The sequence below is a fragment of the Thalassophryne amazonica genome, chromosome 11, assembly GCF_902500255.1.
Source record: "Thalassophryne amazonica chromosome 11, fThaAma1.1, whole genome shotgun sequence".
Lineage (NCBI taxonomy): Eukaryota > Metazoa > Chordata > Actinopteri > Batrachoidiformes > Batrachoididae > Thalassophryne > Thalassophryne amazonica.
In genome coordinates, this window is record NC_047113.1 from 26,692,129 (window position 1) to 26,710,684 (window position 18,556).

Consider the following 18,556-nt stretch of genomic DNA (forward strand, 5'->3'; position numbering starts at 1 on the left):
TCATTTCAGATGGCCACTTCAGTGGGATACCAACTGTGAAAGTGTTGCTCGTTTGCATGTTTGGCCGCTAATTTGCATCTCCAATTGTTCTCCAACATTCGTGCCCTGTGAGATAGGACCCTAAGCTAACATTATGATGGAAATGAGGACGGATCACTGATAATCTAGTGTATTCTGACACATAAAGTAACTGTAGAACCATGACAAAACATCAACTTTCAAAAGCAAAGCTGTGAGACTTCAACAGGAAGTCAAACTTTAGAAATTGGACTGCCAGTGTTGACTCAGCAGAAACCTACGTATAATCTCAGCAAAGTATTCGGTTTGGCATCTGAGAAATCCTCTGTATTTGGCATGATGGTACAACTACATATCTAACAACAACCAGGTCATATTCTCATATTATGAATAAGTAAACATACATCATTTTCACCCTTTTAATTTGACCTCTTCAACAACAACAAAAAAGGAAGAAATAAGGAAAAAAGAGCAATTTAGAAAAATGTATGCTTTTGAATCTTGCTTTTAAAAATTAGTAATTATACATGAATCTAGTTCAGTCTTTAACATTTCCCAGAACTTTCATTGGTGAAGAATTCTTTAGAAAAAAAATGTATATTACAATAAACCTCCTAAGTTTAAAACATAAGTTCTTTGGTGGAGGAGTTATTATCAGTAACACAACTCCCAATGCTCTCATTGCCATGTTCAGTTTGGTCAATAGTTATCTAGACATTGGCAAACATTTTGTTAGTTTAGCATTTAGCTCTTTGTCACAATACATTAGAGTTATCAAACAGCAGCAACAGCTTTATTTGAAGGTAACTGCATCCAAATTAAGTGTGCGGTGGAGGAAATATGGTCCTATATATATATATATATATATATATATATATATATATATATATATATATATATATATATATATATATATATATATATATATATATATATATATATATATATATATAAGTCCTATATACACACTGTCTATATAATAGTTTCAAATGTGACAGGTTAAATCAGTCACTTGGAAATGGTGCAAATGATTAGTGTGCCTCTTTCCAAAACAGAAAGTTCCATTTTTAACCCCTTAACGCCTATTGTCACATATATGCTACAATATTTGACTCAAATATGCAACATACCAAATTGACCAGTATGCCTGTTGTCGCAAATTTGCAACATACATTATTATTATTATAACATTATAACATAAAGTCATTACCAAAATACCAAAATTACTATTTATTTTTTGTGCAAAAGTGAAATTAATAATCTCAACATTATTTACCATCTACTTAAAGGCAAAAACACACACAAAACATTTTTTTATATACAGCTATATAAATTCAGGCGTTAAGGGATTAGAACTGCCTTTACCCATTCTCCAACTGGAGATGCATTGGGAAGGTCACCCAATGCAAATCCACTTGCATGCATTTGTGCGCACATGGATCTGCAGGTGTGGTTCAGCACAGAGCAGGTGCACTGACCAGCAAAAACCTGGTCTAATGTCTAACATAGAAGTCTATAGGAATATAGGAATATTCAGAGCTTCCATGGTAGATTCATGACGCAAGTAGACTCTGTACACAGAAACGTACAGTAGCGCATTCTACATGAAACGTAATGGAAAACAAATATTCACTACAAAATAACACTAATAGGAAAAACCTTTAATAACTCTGGTTATCATATATTACGCTGATTTTCTTCCTCCCTGGACTAACTGGTGGAGAGCAGTAACAAATCTGATTGACTTTTTTTTTTTTTGAGGGGGGGGGGGGGGGGGTCATTTTTCATGGGGTTTCATGGGGACATAGTTTCAAGAAAAAGGATACAAACCCTTATCAAACACTCAACATTAACAGAAAAAGAAAAACTCTTTCCAAGTCTGGATCAGAGTGCACAGAAGGTTCAAATATCTTTATATGCTAACATCTTAAAGCTTGCTCCATGTTGGTGAAAAAGACCTAACAGCTTTTCCAGTGGTACCCAAGAATTCCCCAGAGTCACAGGATATAGAACCAAAACCCTACTGTGTACTAATGACATGTCTTTTCCCAAATAAATAGGAAATGTCATAATATATCACTGCGTACATGGTCTGACATAGCAACTCAACTCAACCTTTGTTTCTAAAGAACATTTAAAACGACAGCAGGCGACCAAAGTGCTGTACAAATTTAATAAATGGGCACCAAGTTACCCCCAATTGTAAATAAATGAATTAAAACTAACAATAAAATTATAACAGGCAATAAAACAAATAAAAGACAAAGTAAAATAAAGAGTAAAAAGTAGTAGGAAATCATTGAATTTGATTTAATTTAACTTAATTTATTTTACTTACATAGCGCCAAATCACAACAAAGCTGCCTCAGGCGCAACGCATCAGCAAGGTCCAGCCTTACTAACCCCTAGAGCAAGCACACAGGCAACAGCGGTAAGGAACTCCCTCTGATGATATTGAGGAAGAAACCTCACGCAGACCAGAGTCAAAGAGGTGACCCTCTGCCCACACACTATTCGAGACGACACAGCAGAATCGCGTGGTCCACTGTGTCAAAGGCAGCTGACAAGTCTAAAAGCATCAGGATGGCTGGACTACCTGAGTCAGCAGCTAAAATCAATTCATTAAAAACTCTCATTAGAGCAGTTTCAGTGCTATGTCTGGGTTTGAAGCCAGACTGAAACTTTTCATAAATGTCATGCTGAGCTAAAAACGACTGCAACTGGATGTAGAGCGCTCTCTCCAACATCTTAGATAAAAAGGGGAGTTGAGATATAGGCCTAAACTTTGAAAGGATGGAAGGATTGCCATTTTTCTTTTTACTTAAAGGTCTCACCACCACATGTTTAAAAGCTAAAGACACATAACCAGAGGCAAGACTGGTATTAACCAGCAACAAAGTAGTGGCTCCCACTGAATCAAAAACCTCTCTGAGGAGACGAGGAGAAATGATGTCTAAAGAACAATTTGTAGGATGTAGATGATTGACGATGTCAGAAAGTAAGAGCCGGACAAAGGCTTGAACTGATTGAGGGTAGCAGAGCACAGAGAAAAATAAGAGTGTGTGATGGGCCTAACACCTAAATGAGTTGGTCTAAGGGCAGACACTTTTGTGATTAAAAAAAAAAAAAAAAATCGTAAAAATTTGTTACAAAGTGGAGGTGTTGGCACAAGATGGGAGACATCACTGGGATTATTAAGACATTAAACAGGAACTGAGTCCTATGGCAGTTATTTCTGACTAAAGTAGAGAAACAGGTTGCTTTGGCAGCGTTGACAGCTTTCTGATAAGCAAACATGCCAGAATTTGTCGAGATACAAGGAGATGATCAGAAAAACAAACAAGCACATGAAATGACGTGGAAGACAAATCCTTTCATGGCACTAACGGAAACAAATGTGGGTGTTAAAAAGCAAAGTGCACACAGTCAGATTTGATATGAGCTTTTACAGTAAAGGCTGATGAAATGTGAATGATGCTGACTTAAACAGAGATCGAGCATTAGAGAATCTACAGGCATGTGCTACTGCACGCATGCACGCAGAGAGCCTTGTTGTACTCTCCACAGTTAATAATTTATCACAACTAAAATAAAAATGGCATCATTTCACAAGCAGACTCAAGCTCAAATGTTATTTTTTTTCCTTAATATTTTCCCCCACACGGTCCATAAAGAAATCATTTTCCCTAAAAGATGCAGTAATAGTGTGGAGCATATATGTTACTGCATTTTAGTGCCGCTACACTGTTACTCTGGATGTGTCTCTCCAAACACGGCATACTGTCGGTTTTGTGAGTTTCGGTCTGTAAATTATTTAAGGCTTCGCTATGTGGGCTCACCATTCACAGGCCAAAACAATATAGGCTTCAGCTGTCTCTGGATCTGGCTAATACTGTTCTCAGGTCAGTCTATCCTACAAAAGCCACCTGCAGTATGTGCGATCTGTACGCCTCCGACAACACACTGAGACGCACAGCTCTGACAATAATCTAAATGTTCCTTTTTCATGATTTTAAGGAATTGTTTTTAAATTTACTGGTTTCACATGTTTATCTGTATCCACATCAGTTTCTGTGGAGATTCTCAGTCATCCAGGTTCATATCCGAGTAGTTTGAATAAGGTCATCTAGATGGCTTTAGTTTGTTGAAGTCATTTTGCTTTTCATCCAGAAAATTCAATTCAGTTTATTCATACAGTGCCAAATCACAACAAAGTTGCCCCAAGGCACTTCACATGGGTTTGGTCTAAGGTCCAACACCCCTGAGCAAGCACACAAGCAACAGTGGTAAGGAAAAACTCCCTCTGGTGGTTTTTTTGAGGGAGAAACCTTGAGCAGACCAGACTCAAAGGAGTGATCCATTGCTTAGGCCATTCTAACAGTAACAGAGATTATAAAACAAAGAAGAAATCAACAAGATGCAGACAAAAACAGCATCAGAAGCACAGTCCAAAAGAGATCTGATTCTAAAAAGTTCCCATTTTACAACCCCAGTTCCAATAAAGTTGGGACGTTGTGTAAAATGTTAATAAAAACATACAATGATTTGCAAATCCTCTTCAACCTACAGCATATTCAACTGAATACACCACAAAGACAAGATATTTAATGTTCAAACTGATAAACTTTATTGTTTTTGTGCAAATATTTGCTCATTTTGAAATGCAATAAAAGTCTTCATAAATACTTGTTACACCATTGGGAGACTCAAATATTGATCCTCTGTGGGGTAACTGATGTGACAGTGATGTAATGAAAGTTATTAAGAGTTACTGGTCACCAGACGGTTGTGGAAACCAGCATCTTGGATGTTTTTGTTGGTGAGGAAAGGCTTATTGACCTTGACTTTGTGGATGATGCTGTTATCTTTGCAGAATCGATGGATACCCTGATTGCAGCACTGAGTAGCTGAGGGAAGATTTGGAGTGTGTAACAGTGTCTGGGTTTGTAATTGTCCTGGATCAAGAAGTGTATGTGTATGTGGTGAAAGTGTTTAAAGGAAAGACATCACTTATCTCGGCAGTGACATTCAGGTACCCAGCTTTGAGATCTAGTTAGGCCTGGAAAGACCTGATGAAGTCATGAGGTTGCTGATGGAGGTGTTAAGTAATGTCAGGATCTTTGCAGAAGAATGAAGGGCCAAGTCTTTTGGTGCTGCCTGTCTTATTGTATGGTCATAAGACTTGGACGTTAACAAGTGGCCTAAAGCAAAAAAAAAGTTTCTTCAAAGGATCCTTGGGCAGCATCCTATAGGTGCCCTGACACTTGGAAGCATTTTGGCTCCGCACTCTCGTGCACTTCGTCGTGACAATGCCACCTGCTGTGTTCCCAGCTGGATGCCAGGTGTTGTGCGCTGGACGCTACATATATAAAATATTTATTTCATGGCGGATTAATCATTTCCTCTCAGTTTGGCTGTTTCAAACACCTCTAATTGCTTCCAGAATCACAGAGGACCGCTCCAGCAGCAGCCTTTTTTCTCACTCTTTCCTGCACTTCATGAGGTGGAGAACATATTTGGAACAGTCTAAAAGGTAATTATTTGTAATGATGATATTGTAATAGCTTGGTAAAACAGTTGCATGTTCATTCTTTCTTATGAGTAGCTGTAAAAGTATGTTTATGATAGATTTAACATCTCATTATAATCGATCAGACGAGCTGAGCTGTGATGCGGTGTGCTGACGCAATCACTTGCACACACAGAGTGTTTTTAACTGTTTGTGCAATGTTCACGTGAAGTTCCTGTAATTAATGCATGACAGACATTTTAAACATTTCTAAATTTTCTTTGCACACTTGCACAAAGCCGTGCACAGTTTACAATGGTTTGCAACAAGTTTACTCTCCTGCATGGCAGAGTGTGTGCAACTATGCGGATCAAAGCCATGCAAGTGTCAGGGCACCTTAACTTACTGGGCACAACTGTTGGAGAGCAGTTAGAGAAGCAAATTAGCAACCAAAGGTGCAAATGAGCGACAGTGTCACAGTTGATATCACACTGAGGTGGCCACTCGCAGCTGAAAACAACGTGTGTACATTGACTTAGCTTCATTGACTTCTTCTCACTAGTTGACAGCAACATGTAGGAGTGGGATAACAGCAGAAGAAAATATTACTTTCTGCTTCCTTAGAGCCACTCTCACATGTAAAACCCCAGCTCGAAACATGCGTCCACGTCTTTTAAGCACTTCTGAAAAAAGTGCTCTGGTGCTTTCATTGTTTACTTACTAAGGCGCGTTCACACACACACACACACACACACAGATACTGAACCCTGATGAGTGTGTGCACATCTGTGATTGTCATACAGCAGATATCACATGCAAAGCAGCAAACACTAATAAAAAGAACAACTCGATACTATCAGAAGAACGAATCCAAACTGGACTGTGGATCATTGCTCATGCACATACAGTTTCACCTGCAGACTCAAGACAACGGGAGTTTTTGTGCAACATGCCGATCTCAAATCATGTGTTATTGCCTCTTTTTGTACTTCTAAGCACAGTGCACAATCTTTAGAATGTAATTATCTGCAGCTGTAGCACACTTTAACAAATTTACTACAGCACATCTGCTACAGAGACACAGAAATGAAGTGGGAATTGAGAGCATGTGAAGAGGAACTGACTGTAAAAGAAGACAGTAGAACGTAGAAGAACAGAAAAAAACATGAAGTAGAGCACAGTGGAAAATCTGACATTCAGGGAAAGAAAAGGCTAAAATTTGATGAGAGTGACCTGGAGCCAATTATGCATGAAAGACAGGGGAAAAAAATCATCTTTGGCACAAAACTTTGGAACAAAAATGTAAGAAATTGACCCACAGTCTAGGGGAAAGAAAATTTTCACTGGGAAAACGCTCAGCACGTCCACAGTGGAGTGCCTTCACGACATACCTGGTCCAGATCTGCTTTGGGATTTGGTGCAAGTTTGACACCAGATGTACCCCAGTTCTACATGAAAAAAAACAACCCAGTCTCACTGCAGTTTGCGGGACTGGGTTATGAAAAGTACATTAATCTATGGGTTCGTGACAGGGGTACAAAAATTAATTTTGTGCACTGACTGTAAAAGAAGACAGTAGAACGTAGAAGAACAGAAAAAAACATGAAGTAGAGCACAGTGGAAAATCTGACATTCAGGGAAAGAAAAGGCTAAAATTTGATGAGAGTGACCTGGAGCCAGTTATGCATGAAAGACAGGGAAAAAAATCATCTTTGGCACAAAAATTTGGAACAAAAATGTAAGAAATTGACCCACAGTCTAGGGGAAAGAAAATTTTCACTGCGAAAACGCTCAGCACGTCCACAGTGGAGTGCCTTCACGACATACCTGGTCCAGATCTGCTTTGGGATTTGGTGCAAGTTTGACACCAGATGTACCCCAGTTCTACATGAAAAAAAACAACCCAGTCTCACGGCAGTTTGCGGGACTGGGTTATGAAAAGTACATTAATCTATGGGTTCGTGACGGGGGTACAAAAATTAATTTTGTGCACGAATTAATTTCGTGACGGGGCCACAAAATGTCGGGTAGGGGGGGGGGGGGTCTGGCGGGACAGTGGTTAATGTTTGGAGAGGGTAGACACTTACACTATGGTTATGGTTAGAGATAGGAGAAGGGGAAGATTATAAATAGCAAAAAATAAAAAAACAGTGTCACAAAAAGCAGGTGCTTTTTGTGACGGGTGCATGAAAAAAGAGACTGGGCTGAAAGAAGCCTGCTCACCTGGCATCTTAAAATCCTAAAGCCTGATTTATGCTTCTGCAACTCCATCACTCTGTGGCCATGCAATGACGTCAACGTGTGCATGACCCTTTAAAATCGTCATCACGTTGATGGGCATTCTTATGCAATTTACTGCAAAACAGCAGCTTCTTCTGGATTAATTTGTCCCTCAACCAGATCCACTTCTTTATACAATCATCAACCTCCAAACCAATGGTGTGGTACGTGCACGTCCATGTTGTGAAATTGGTCATATTTGAGGACCTTTCTGCCAAACATTTGATCCATGATCACAATGTTATTGGCGTGCGCACTGCAAAATCTTTTAAAATATGGAGAAGGAGTGAAACGGGAAAGTGATCAATCACAGCCCTGCAGTCTCTGTCATTAAAGTAGCTGCACGTCAGGCTACAGAGAAAGTTTGCAGCCACACAGTGGGCTCTGATCTAAAGCAGTTTGGTTTGTCACACCAAGGGGATATGTGTGAAACTTAATATCCTATTACAGTGCAGGCAGTAAGCAGCATTTTGTTAATAATCGCCAGCCTTGAATTACAGCCTGCCTTGTTTAGGTGCCGGGTCTGAGCACGGGCTACTGTAGATTTAGTTGACTTCTATACATTTAGTTGACTAGGATCTTATTAGTCAACTAAAATTAGAATGAATCTCAAACAATTCAGATGACTAAAACTAAATGGGATTTTAGTCAACTATGACTAAAACTAAACCAATATACGAGGTCTGTCCGTAAAGTATAGGTCCTTTTTATTTTTTTCAAAAACTATATGGATTTCATTCATATGTTTTTACGTCAGACATGCTTGAACCCTCGTGCGCATGCGTGAGTTTTTCCACGCCTGTCGGTGACGTCATTCGCCTGTGAGCACACCTTGTGGGAGGAGTCGTCCAGCCCCTCGTCGGAATTCCTTTGTCTGAGAAGTTGCTGAGAGACTGGCGTTTTGTTTGATCAAAATTTTTTCTAAACCTGTGAGACACATCGAAGTGGACATGGTTCGAAAAATTAAGCTGGTCTTCAGTGAAAATTTTAACAGCTGATGAGAGATTTTGAGGTGATTCTGTCGCTTTAAGGACTTCCCACGGTGCGAGACGTCGCGCAGCGCTCTCAGGCAGCGTCATCAGCCTGTTTCAAGCTTAAAACCTCCACATTTCAGGCTCTATTGATCCAGGACGTCGTGAGAGAACAGAGAAGTTTCAGAAGTCGGTTTCAGCATTTTATCCGGATATTCCACTGTTAAAGGAGATTTTTTTTAATGAAAGACGTGCGGGCGGATTGCAGCGTCGGCTCGCAGCCGCCGCGACGCTCCGCCACAGGAAAAACACCTCTGTTGGAAGCCTTAAGGACAAGTTGGAACATCTCCAGCTGATAAACAATTTCTCATATACTCACTCCACTGAAAGCCATCAAAAGCCAACTGGATTTTAACAAATGGTTATCAACACTGAGGTGTTTTTCCTGTGCCGCCGCGCTGCGTCGGCTGCGTCCCGACGCGCGGACCCGTCCGCACGTCTTTCATTAAAAAAATCTCCTTTAACAGTGGAATATCCGGATAAAATGCTGAAACCGACTTCTTCTGAAACGTCTCTGTTCTCTCACGACGTCCTGGATCAATAGAGCCTGAAATGTGGAGGTTTTAAGCTTGAAACAGGCTGATGACGCTGCCTGAGAGCGCTGCACGACGTCTCGCACCATGAAAAGTCCTTAAAGCGACAGAATCACCTCAAAATCTCTCATCAGCTGTTAAAATTTTCACTGAAAACCAGCTTAATTTTTCGAACCATGTCCACTTCGATGTGTCTCACAGGTTTAGAAAAAATTTTGATCAAACAAAGCGCCAGTCTCTCAGCAACTTCTCAGACAAAGGAATTCCGACGAGGGGCTGGACGACTCCTCCCACAAGGAGTGCTCTCACAGGCGAAGGACGTCACCGACAGGCGTGGAAAAACTCACGCATGCGCACGAGGGTTCAAGCATGTCTGACGTAAAAACATATGAATGAAATCCATATAGTTTTTGAAAAAAATTAAAACGACCTATACTTTACGGACAGACCTAGTATGTGGCCAAAATTAACACTGTTACTGTAGCTGACATTCAGTTGTAGAATTTATTCAAGCCTCAGAATATAAATTAAAAAAAATCAATTTTACATGACTGCATTCATTTTTTTCAAGAACCGGACAGCTGACAATTTTGTACAACTTCTTACACCCCTGTCACACCATGACGATTTAGCCAGCGTATGCCGACCGTATTAAAAATGCTGGTATACACCTGCATACATCTACTGACAATACAAAAAGAGGTTTCTGTCCAGAGGAGTTTCACTGGCAGATCATTCAGTGCATCACAAACAAGAGCAATCTGAGATTTCTGACATCCGCCAAAGGGTTGATGAGGGCTCGAACTAAAAGATCTGTGATTCACATCGTGATCCAGACTTTACCTGGATCCAGATTCCACAACATGGTGCAATAATTGCATACTGATCCAGAATGGTCTGAAGATTTTGCAATCTGTTATTTAATTCACAAGATGAAACAAAATAGTGTCTTCCTCATCTTGGTTTTACATCATGATGTCATATCCATGAAGTAGTTTTGACCTAATCCTTAAAAGTCTACAAAGTGAAATCCTGATCCAGAATCCAGATGCAGATCACCTCCAAAATTTAATGGAGTCTTCCAAGGCCAAACGCCAATGTGTGGTGAAAAGTTGATAAAAATCTGTTAAGTAGTTTTGACGTAATCCTCAAAATCCAACAAACTGAAGCATACAAATTAAAATCCTGATCCAGAATCCAGATCTGGATCACCTCCAATTTCAGTGAGTCTTCCATGCCCTAATATCTATCTGTGGTGCAAATTTGGTGAGAATCCGTGAAGCAGTTTTGATTAAATCCTGCTAAAACACATACATACTACCCTTGGCAAAAATTATGGAATCACCGGCCTCAGAGGATGTTCATTCAGTTGTTTAATTTTGTAGAAAAAAAGCAGATCACAGACATGACACAAAACTAAAGTTATTTCAAATGGCAACTTTCTGGCTTTAAGAAACACTATAAGAAATCAAGAAAAAAAGATTGTGGCAGTCAGTAACGGTTACTTTTTTAGACCAAGCAGAGGAAAAAAATATGGAATCACTCAATTCTGAGGAAAAAATTATGGAATCACCCTGTAAATTTTCATCCCCAAAACTAACACCTGCATCATATCAGATCTGCTCCTTAGTCTGCATCTAAAAGGGAGTGATCACACGTTGGAGAGCTGTTGCACCAAGTGGACTGACATGAATCATGGCTCCAACACGAGAGATGTCAATTGAAACAAGGAGAGGATTATCAAACTCTTAAAAGAGAGTAAATCATCACGCAATGTTGCAAAAGATGTTGGTTGTTCACAGTCAGCTGTGTCTAAACTCTGGACCAAATACAAACAACATGGGAAGGTTGTTAAAGGCAAACATACTGGTAGACCAAGGAAGACATCAAAGCATCAAGACAGAAAACTTAAAGCATATGTCTCAAAAATCGAAAAATGTACAACAAAACAAATGAGGAACGAATGGGAGGAAACTGGAGTCAACGTCTGTGACCGAACTGTAAGAAACCGCCTAAAGGAAATGGGATTTACATACAGAAAAGCTAAACGAAAGGCATCATTAACACCTAAACAGAAAAAACAAGGTTACAATGGGCTAAGGAAAAGCAATTGTGGACTGTGGATGACTGGATGAAAGTCATATTCAGTGATGAATCTCGAATCTGCATTGGGCAAGGTGATGATGCTGGAACTTTTGTTTGGTGCCTTTCCAATGAGATTTATAAAGATGACTGCCTGAAGAGAACATGTAAATTTCCACAGTCATTGATGATATGGGGCTGCATGTCAGGTAAAGGCACTGGGGAGATGGCTGTCATTACATCATCAATAAATGCACAAGTTTATGTTGATATTTTGGACAATTGAAAGGATGTTTGGGGATGATGAAATCATTTTTCAAGATGATAATGCATCTTGCCATTGCCATAGAGCAAAAACTGCAAAAACATTCCTTGCAAAAAGACACATAGGGTCAATGTCATGGCATAGGGTCAATGTCAATGAGCAGATCTGATTTGATGCAGGTGTTAAGTTGGGGGATGAAAATTTACAGGGTGATTCCATAATTTTTTTCTCAGAATTGAGTGATTCCATATTTTTTTCCTCTGCTTGGTCTAAAAAAGTAACCGTTACTGACTGCCACAATCTTTTTTTCTTGATTTCTTATAGTGTTTCTTAAAGCCAGAAAGTTGCCATTTGAAATGACTTTAGTTTTGTGTCATGTCTGTGATCTGCTTTTTTTCTACAAAATTAAACAACTGAATGAACATCTTCTGAGGCCGGTGATTCCATAATTTTTGCCAGGGGTTGTACATACATAAATAAATAAACAGTGATGGTTTTAGACCGGCGTGAAATTAGACAGTAGACAGCAGTTCATTATTCAGACAGTAATTCATGATGAAGCAGTTCTGGTTGAATTATGGGCAAAAAATGTTTTTAAAATGGAAATAAATGTGCCCTAGTTGAATTCTACCTTTTAAAAAATCCAAAATAAAACAATAAGTTAGTTTTGATGCTTAAACCAAAAATACAATGACAGAATATGGAAAGTGTAAACAGACATATACTCATTTATTAGGCTTGTGCTCTGAATTAAATCTTTCAACTCCTTACACATCACTCTAGTCACAACTTTGGTTTAAAAAAAGTGCTGCAAAAACAATTATGAAAAGAACTTACAGTTACACATCAAAAAAACAACAACTAACTAAGAATGGAAAAAACAATTAAAAAAAATAGTCAAGATGACAAGTGACTACTGTACAAATAATATTTCGAAAATTCTGATTTTAACTCATCTGTGTTTAGATAGGTCTACATATTTTCAAAATGGTGCAAGTTGTCAACCAAACAAATCATCCAGGCCTGGGCCTAATCAACTGTAAATTTAGTAGATTTCAGAACACAAAATCAGGTAAGCTTGCTGTCTGGCTAGCCCTAGTGTACGGTTCTAGACTGGTGGTATTATGGTTAGGCCTAGGATTTAGAATGGTCGTTGTGTCCATGATGTTGATATTGAATACTAGTAATAAATGTTAACAGTCAAGTTTAAACTTATAACAAACATGGAGACATTTTTTTTATTTTTATTCATCACGTTTGTGAAATGCAAAATAAAATCAGTGACAAAGTAATTTCACTAGTCATTTAAAATCAATGCTGGTTCTTAAATCTTACCATGAGAAGTTTATTGAACTGGGCATAGAAGAGCCTTCAATTCATGTGTATTTTGGTCCCATTTACATACCAGTACATATAAGCTCAATGCGAGTATTAGTCCAGTACATTACTTTTGAAATTTGATACTCAGGCAATTGCTTCTCTCCATGTTCAATAAAGACAAAGAGACAGACTGAATTATATTGTAAATTTTTTAATCTTATCTTAATATTAATATGTGTCTTATCGGCTTATCATTGAAAGGGGTCATATGGAGGGGTGGGAGGGGGTGAAATGGAGGTTGGTGGGCATGGGGCAAGGGGCAAGGGCACTTGACAAATCTGGGCAGGTGGCGCCAAAATTCACTTACCCATGTAAAAGTTATAACTGCATGAGTGTGGACAGTTATTCAGCTCATTCTGGACAGTTACTCTATTCAGAGTCTGGACAGTTATTCAATTTCTAGACAGTAGTTTGTCATATCATTAAGTACAGTGAAATTGAGGGTGGAAGGGGGTGAAATGGAGGTTAGTGGGCATGGGGCAAGTGTACTTGACAGATCTGGGCAGGTGACGCCAAAATTCACTTGCCCAGGTAAAAGTTATAACTGCATGAGTGTGGACAGTTATTCAGATCCTGGACAGTTATTCAATTTCTAGACAGTAGTTCGTCATATCATTAAATACAGTGAAATTGAGCGGTGGGAGGGAGTGAAATGGAGGTTGGTGGGCATGGGGCAAGTGTACTTGACAGATCTGGGCAGGTGGCAGTGAAATTCACTTGCCCAGGTAAAAGTTATAACTGCTCAAGTGTGGACAGTTATTCAGTATTTGGACAGTAATTCAAATTCCAGACAGTAGTTCGGGTTATCATTTAAACTGATGGAATTGAAATGAAGGGTGGGGATGATGGGGCAAGGGTACTTGCCAGATCTGGGCAGGTGGCACCAAAATTTACTTGCCTTTGTAAAAGCTATTACTGTTTAAATGTAGACAGTTATTCAGTATCTGGACAGTAATTCAAATTCTAGACAGTAGTTCAGCTTATCCTTGAAAGGGGTCATATGGAGGGGTGGGAGGGGGTGAAATGGAGGTTGGTGGGCATGGGGCAACAGCACGACAAATCTGGGCAGGTGGCACCAAAATTCACTTGCCCATGTAAAAGTTATCCATCCATCCATCCATTTTCTTCCGCTTTATCCGGAGTCGGGTCACGGGGGCAGCAGCTCAAGCAAAGCCACCCAGACCTCACGATCCACACACACCTCCCCCAGCTCCTCCGGGGGAACCCCAAGGCATTCCCAAGCCAGCCGAGAGATGTAATCCTTCCAGCATGTCCTGGGAGTTCCCCGGGGCCTCCTCCCAATGGGACTTGCCTGGAACACCTCTCCAGCGAGGCGTCCAGGGGGCATCCGGAAAAGATGCCCGAGCCACCTCAACTGACTCCTTTCGACGTGGAGGAGCAGCAGCTCGACTCCGAGCTCCTCCCAAGTGAGCAAGCTCCTCACCCTATCTCTAAGGGAGCGCCCAGCCACCCTGCGGAGGAAACTCATCTCGGCCGCTTGTACCCGCGATCTCGTTCTTTCGGTCATGAGCCAAATCTCATGACCATAGGTGAGGATCGGAACGAAGATTGATCGGTAAATCGAGAGTTTTGCCCCCTACTCAGTTCTCTCTTCACCAGCGACCGCATCACTGCAGATGCTGCACCGATCCATCTATCGATCTCACGCTCCATCCTTCCCTCACTCGTGAACAAGACCCCAAGATACTTAAACTCCTCCACTTGAGGCAAGGACACTCCACCTGCTTAAATGTGGACAGTTATTCAGCGCATTTAGGACAGTTATTCGGATTTTGGATAGTCATAATGGGCCATTACAGTGTATAGGCCTAGGCCTATGTGACAAATTTGGGCAAGTAAGATAATGAAATTCACTTACCCATGTTTAGGAGGCATAGATACATTGCTGGGTTACAATTTTTCTGTCTTTTTTTTTTTCGCTTTCCGTCATACTCGCGAATTACTGTCTGAATAATGAACAGTTTCTACTGTCCAACCTCACATCGGTATGGTTTTATTACATCCTTGGCGGACTTAATAAATCAATGACACAAAAATGTTGCTAACTTAAGAGTACACTGGCCAATAAAGTGAACTTATTCAGTTACAACAACCAGGAGTGTGCTGTAGGTCAGGATAATAATACTATAATGCACTGAACGCACTATTTCTAGCCCATCTATGTTTTTGTATGTTGTCTGAATTTGCAGCAGATATGTTACCAAATCAAAATGTTGCATGTGCTGGAAGCTATATTTGTGTTCTCTATGTTTGCATGTTTTCTCAATTGATAAGATGTGTTTTTAATGCAAGTGGATACTGTGGCCTTTCTTCAATAGATTTTTACTTACTTGATTACTGCAGCAGGTCATGTACTACTGCAGAGATTAGATTTCAGAACCACAGACAGGTCCTGAGTGATTTAGCCTCCAGCGCAGGAAAACTAGATTTAGCAGCAGGGACAGCTCTGTGGTCCACTCAAACACAGACCAAACTGATTGAACCTGAAGGTTGAGTGATCATTTAGCTCCGGTCTCATCAGTGAGGCTTCACCACAAACCAGTGTGGGTCACAGAATACCACCAAAAAACATCACATCAAGTAGATTTAAACGCACAGAGCTTCACACATCAGGATAATTGGATCACAGCATTAAGTATTTCAGAATATGCAGAATATCGAACAAGCCCTTGCATAATTTGATTTGTAAAAAAAAAAAAGAAAAGAAAAAAAGATGAAGTTATAGTGCTGAAAGATCACGTGTCAGTCTGGAAATGCTACTATAATTGAGATTAAAAGCATTTAATTAAAATGGAAATGATCACAAAAGTCATTAGACCTTTACATCAAGTTAAATAAATTAAGGGATCTGTTCCGTTATCATCATCATCATCAATTTTATTTATATAGCACCAAATCACAACAAACAGTTGCCCCAAGGCGCTTATATTGTAAGGCAAGGCCATACAATAATTACGTAAAAACCCCAATGGTCAAAACGACCCCCTGTGAGCAAGCACTTGGCGACAGTGGGAAGGAAAAACTCCCTTTTAACAGGAAGAAACCTCCAGCAGAACCAGGCTCAGGGAGGGGCAGTCTTCTGCTGGGACTGGTTGGGGCTGAGGGAGAGAACCAGGAAAAAGACATGCTGTGGAGGGGAGCAGAGATCAATCACTAATGATTAAATGCAGAGTGGTGCATACAGAGCAAAAGGAGAAAGAAACACTCAGTGCATCATGGGAACCCCCCAGCAGTCTAAGTCTATAGCAGCATAACTAAGGGATGGTTCAGGGTCACCTGATCCAGCCTTAACTATAAGCTTTAGCAAAAAGGAAAGTTTTAAGCCTAATCTTAAAAGTAGAGAGGCTGTCTGTCTCCCTGATCTGAATTGGGAGCTGGTTCCACAGGAGAGGAGCCTGAAAGCTGAAGGCTCTGCCTCCCATTCTACTCTTACAAACCCTAGGAACTACAAGTAAGCCTGCAGTCTGAGAGCGAAGCGCTCTATTGGGGTGATATGGTACTACGAGGTCCCTAAGATAAGATGGGACCTGATTATTCAAAACTTTATAAGTAAGAAGAAGAATTTTAAATTCTATTCTAGAATTAACAGGAAGCCAATGAAGAGAGGCCAATATGGGTGAGATATGCTCTCTCCTTCTAGTCCCCGTTAGTACTCTAGCTGCAGCATTTTGAATTAACTTGAAGGCTTTTCAGGGAACTTTTAGGACAACCTGATAATAATGAATTACAATAGTCCAGCCTAGAGGAAATAAATGCATGAATTAGTTTTTCAGCATCACTCTGAGACAAGACCTTTCTAATTTTAGAGATATTGCGTAAATGCAAAAAAGCAGTCCTACATATTTGTTTAATATGCGCTCTGAATGACATATCCTGATCAAAAATGACTCCAAGATTTCTCACAGTATTACTAGAGGTTAGGGTAATGCCATCCAGAGTTATGGATTTCAAAGAATTTGTACTCACTTGCCACAGTGAGAAGCAGGAAAATAAAAGCCGTTTTCACCGGGACTGCCATCGCTTCCTCCGCTCCAGTGCGGCGCGCACACGGACACTCGCAGCGCTCCTCGTGTGATTTCTTCCTGCTCTCCTTCTTTGTGAAGAAAAGAGAGGGATTAAAGAAATACGAGATTTACAGCGGTTTCACTGCACAAGAATCCGCATGTCGGTGAGACTTTGCTGCAAAAAGAAGGACGCTTTGCGCAAATGCGCAGCGAGTCCACCGCTGCTGCAGAAACGACAGCGCGCAGGAGGCGAAGAAAAATATGTGTCGGGGAAGGAAACTCGTGGCTACACGCAAAACCTTCGGTTTTAACCTCACACCGTCCGCCAGGCGCGCTCCCTCGGCGTGCGTCAGTTTCACTCTGGACTCACCAAGTTTGACACCTGCCAAAACAAACTGGAAGCGATAACAGAAAGAAACCCCTCAGGGAAGGCAGCTTATGTTCTCCAATCAAATGATCTAAATTAAAAATCGACTTAGGGGTGCCCACAAGGGAGCAAATCCCCATAGTTATTGATGAAATAACACAAAAAAGGGAAGAAAAGTCCATTCTTTGGATTTCATAATCTCTTAAAGCAAGTTTAAACAATTTTAATCTCTGGATTCAAGTTGTGGGCGCAGTTGCTGAGGAACAGGGTGTCAGATCGTGTTGTTATCTGCAGTGGGCACATGGTGGCTTGTTTTAGAGAGTACCCACTGTAATGGGGTCACTCCCAGGACGTGATGTTTAGACAAACAGGAATTGGACTATTGTAATGCTCTGTTTTCTGGTTTACCACAGTGCAGCATCAGGGGTCTTCAACTGGTTCAAAATGCCAGACTTCTGACACGAAGCAGAAGGTTTTACCACATTGCGCCTTTACTGGCTTCCAGTCTCTTTGAGATCAGATTTTAAAGTGTTATTATTGGCCTATAAAATTGTTCATGCACTGGCACCCCCCTACCTGGCCAGCCTGGTTGAGCCAGTACCAGCTCGAGCCCTGCGTTCACAGGTTGCAGACCTACAGTGCGTTCCTAAGGACAGAGTCTTTTCCCACGGCGCCCCAGCTCTGTGGAATGATCTGCCTGCACAGATCCCACAATCAGACTTTGTGGAGACTTTTGTTTCGATTGAAGACACACTTTTTTCCCTGTGTTATTATTAACATATTATATGATTGTGTGTCTTGTCTTATTCCTTTTATTTATTTTATTGTGTTTTTAACCTTTATGTCATTTTATTCTGCTTTTTAAATGATGTTTGTGAAGCGCCTTGAGGGGACTTCTCGTGATTTGGCGCTATAAATTTGATTTTTGATTTGATTTGAATTCTACAAGTTGTCATAGCTGTCTGCAAGCAAGAAAATTATTTGTTCAATGTGATGTTTAACTGATTCTAAGGTGTTTCACCACCACAGAGAGGAAAAAAATCAAGTCTACAGGACTATGAAGAGA

General features: G+C 40.3%; 1 protein-coding gene across 1 annotated transcript in view; it reads right to left on the minus strand.

Moving 5' to 3' along the window:
* Nucleotides 1-17,555, minus strand: part of LOC117520444 (neuronal acetylcholine receptor subunit beta-2-like) — a 61,571-nt gene extending 44,016 nt beyond the window's left edge. The window contains exon 1 of the mRNA XM_034181788.1: nt 17,086-17,555. Within this exon, the coding sequence (XP_034037679.1) occupies nt 17,086-17,137 (52 nt within the window). The 5' untranslated portion in view covers nt 17,138-17,555. The remainder of the gene's footprint in view (nt 1-17,085) is intronic.
* Between the last annotated feature and the right edge of the window lie 1,001 nt (nt 17,556-18,556).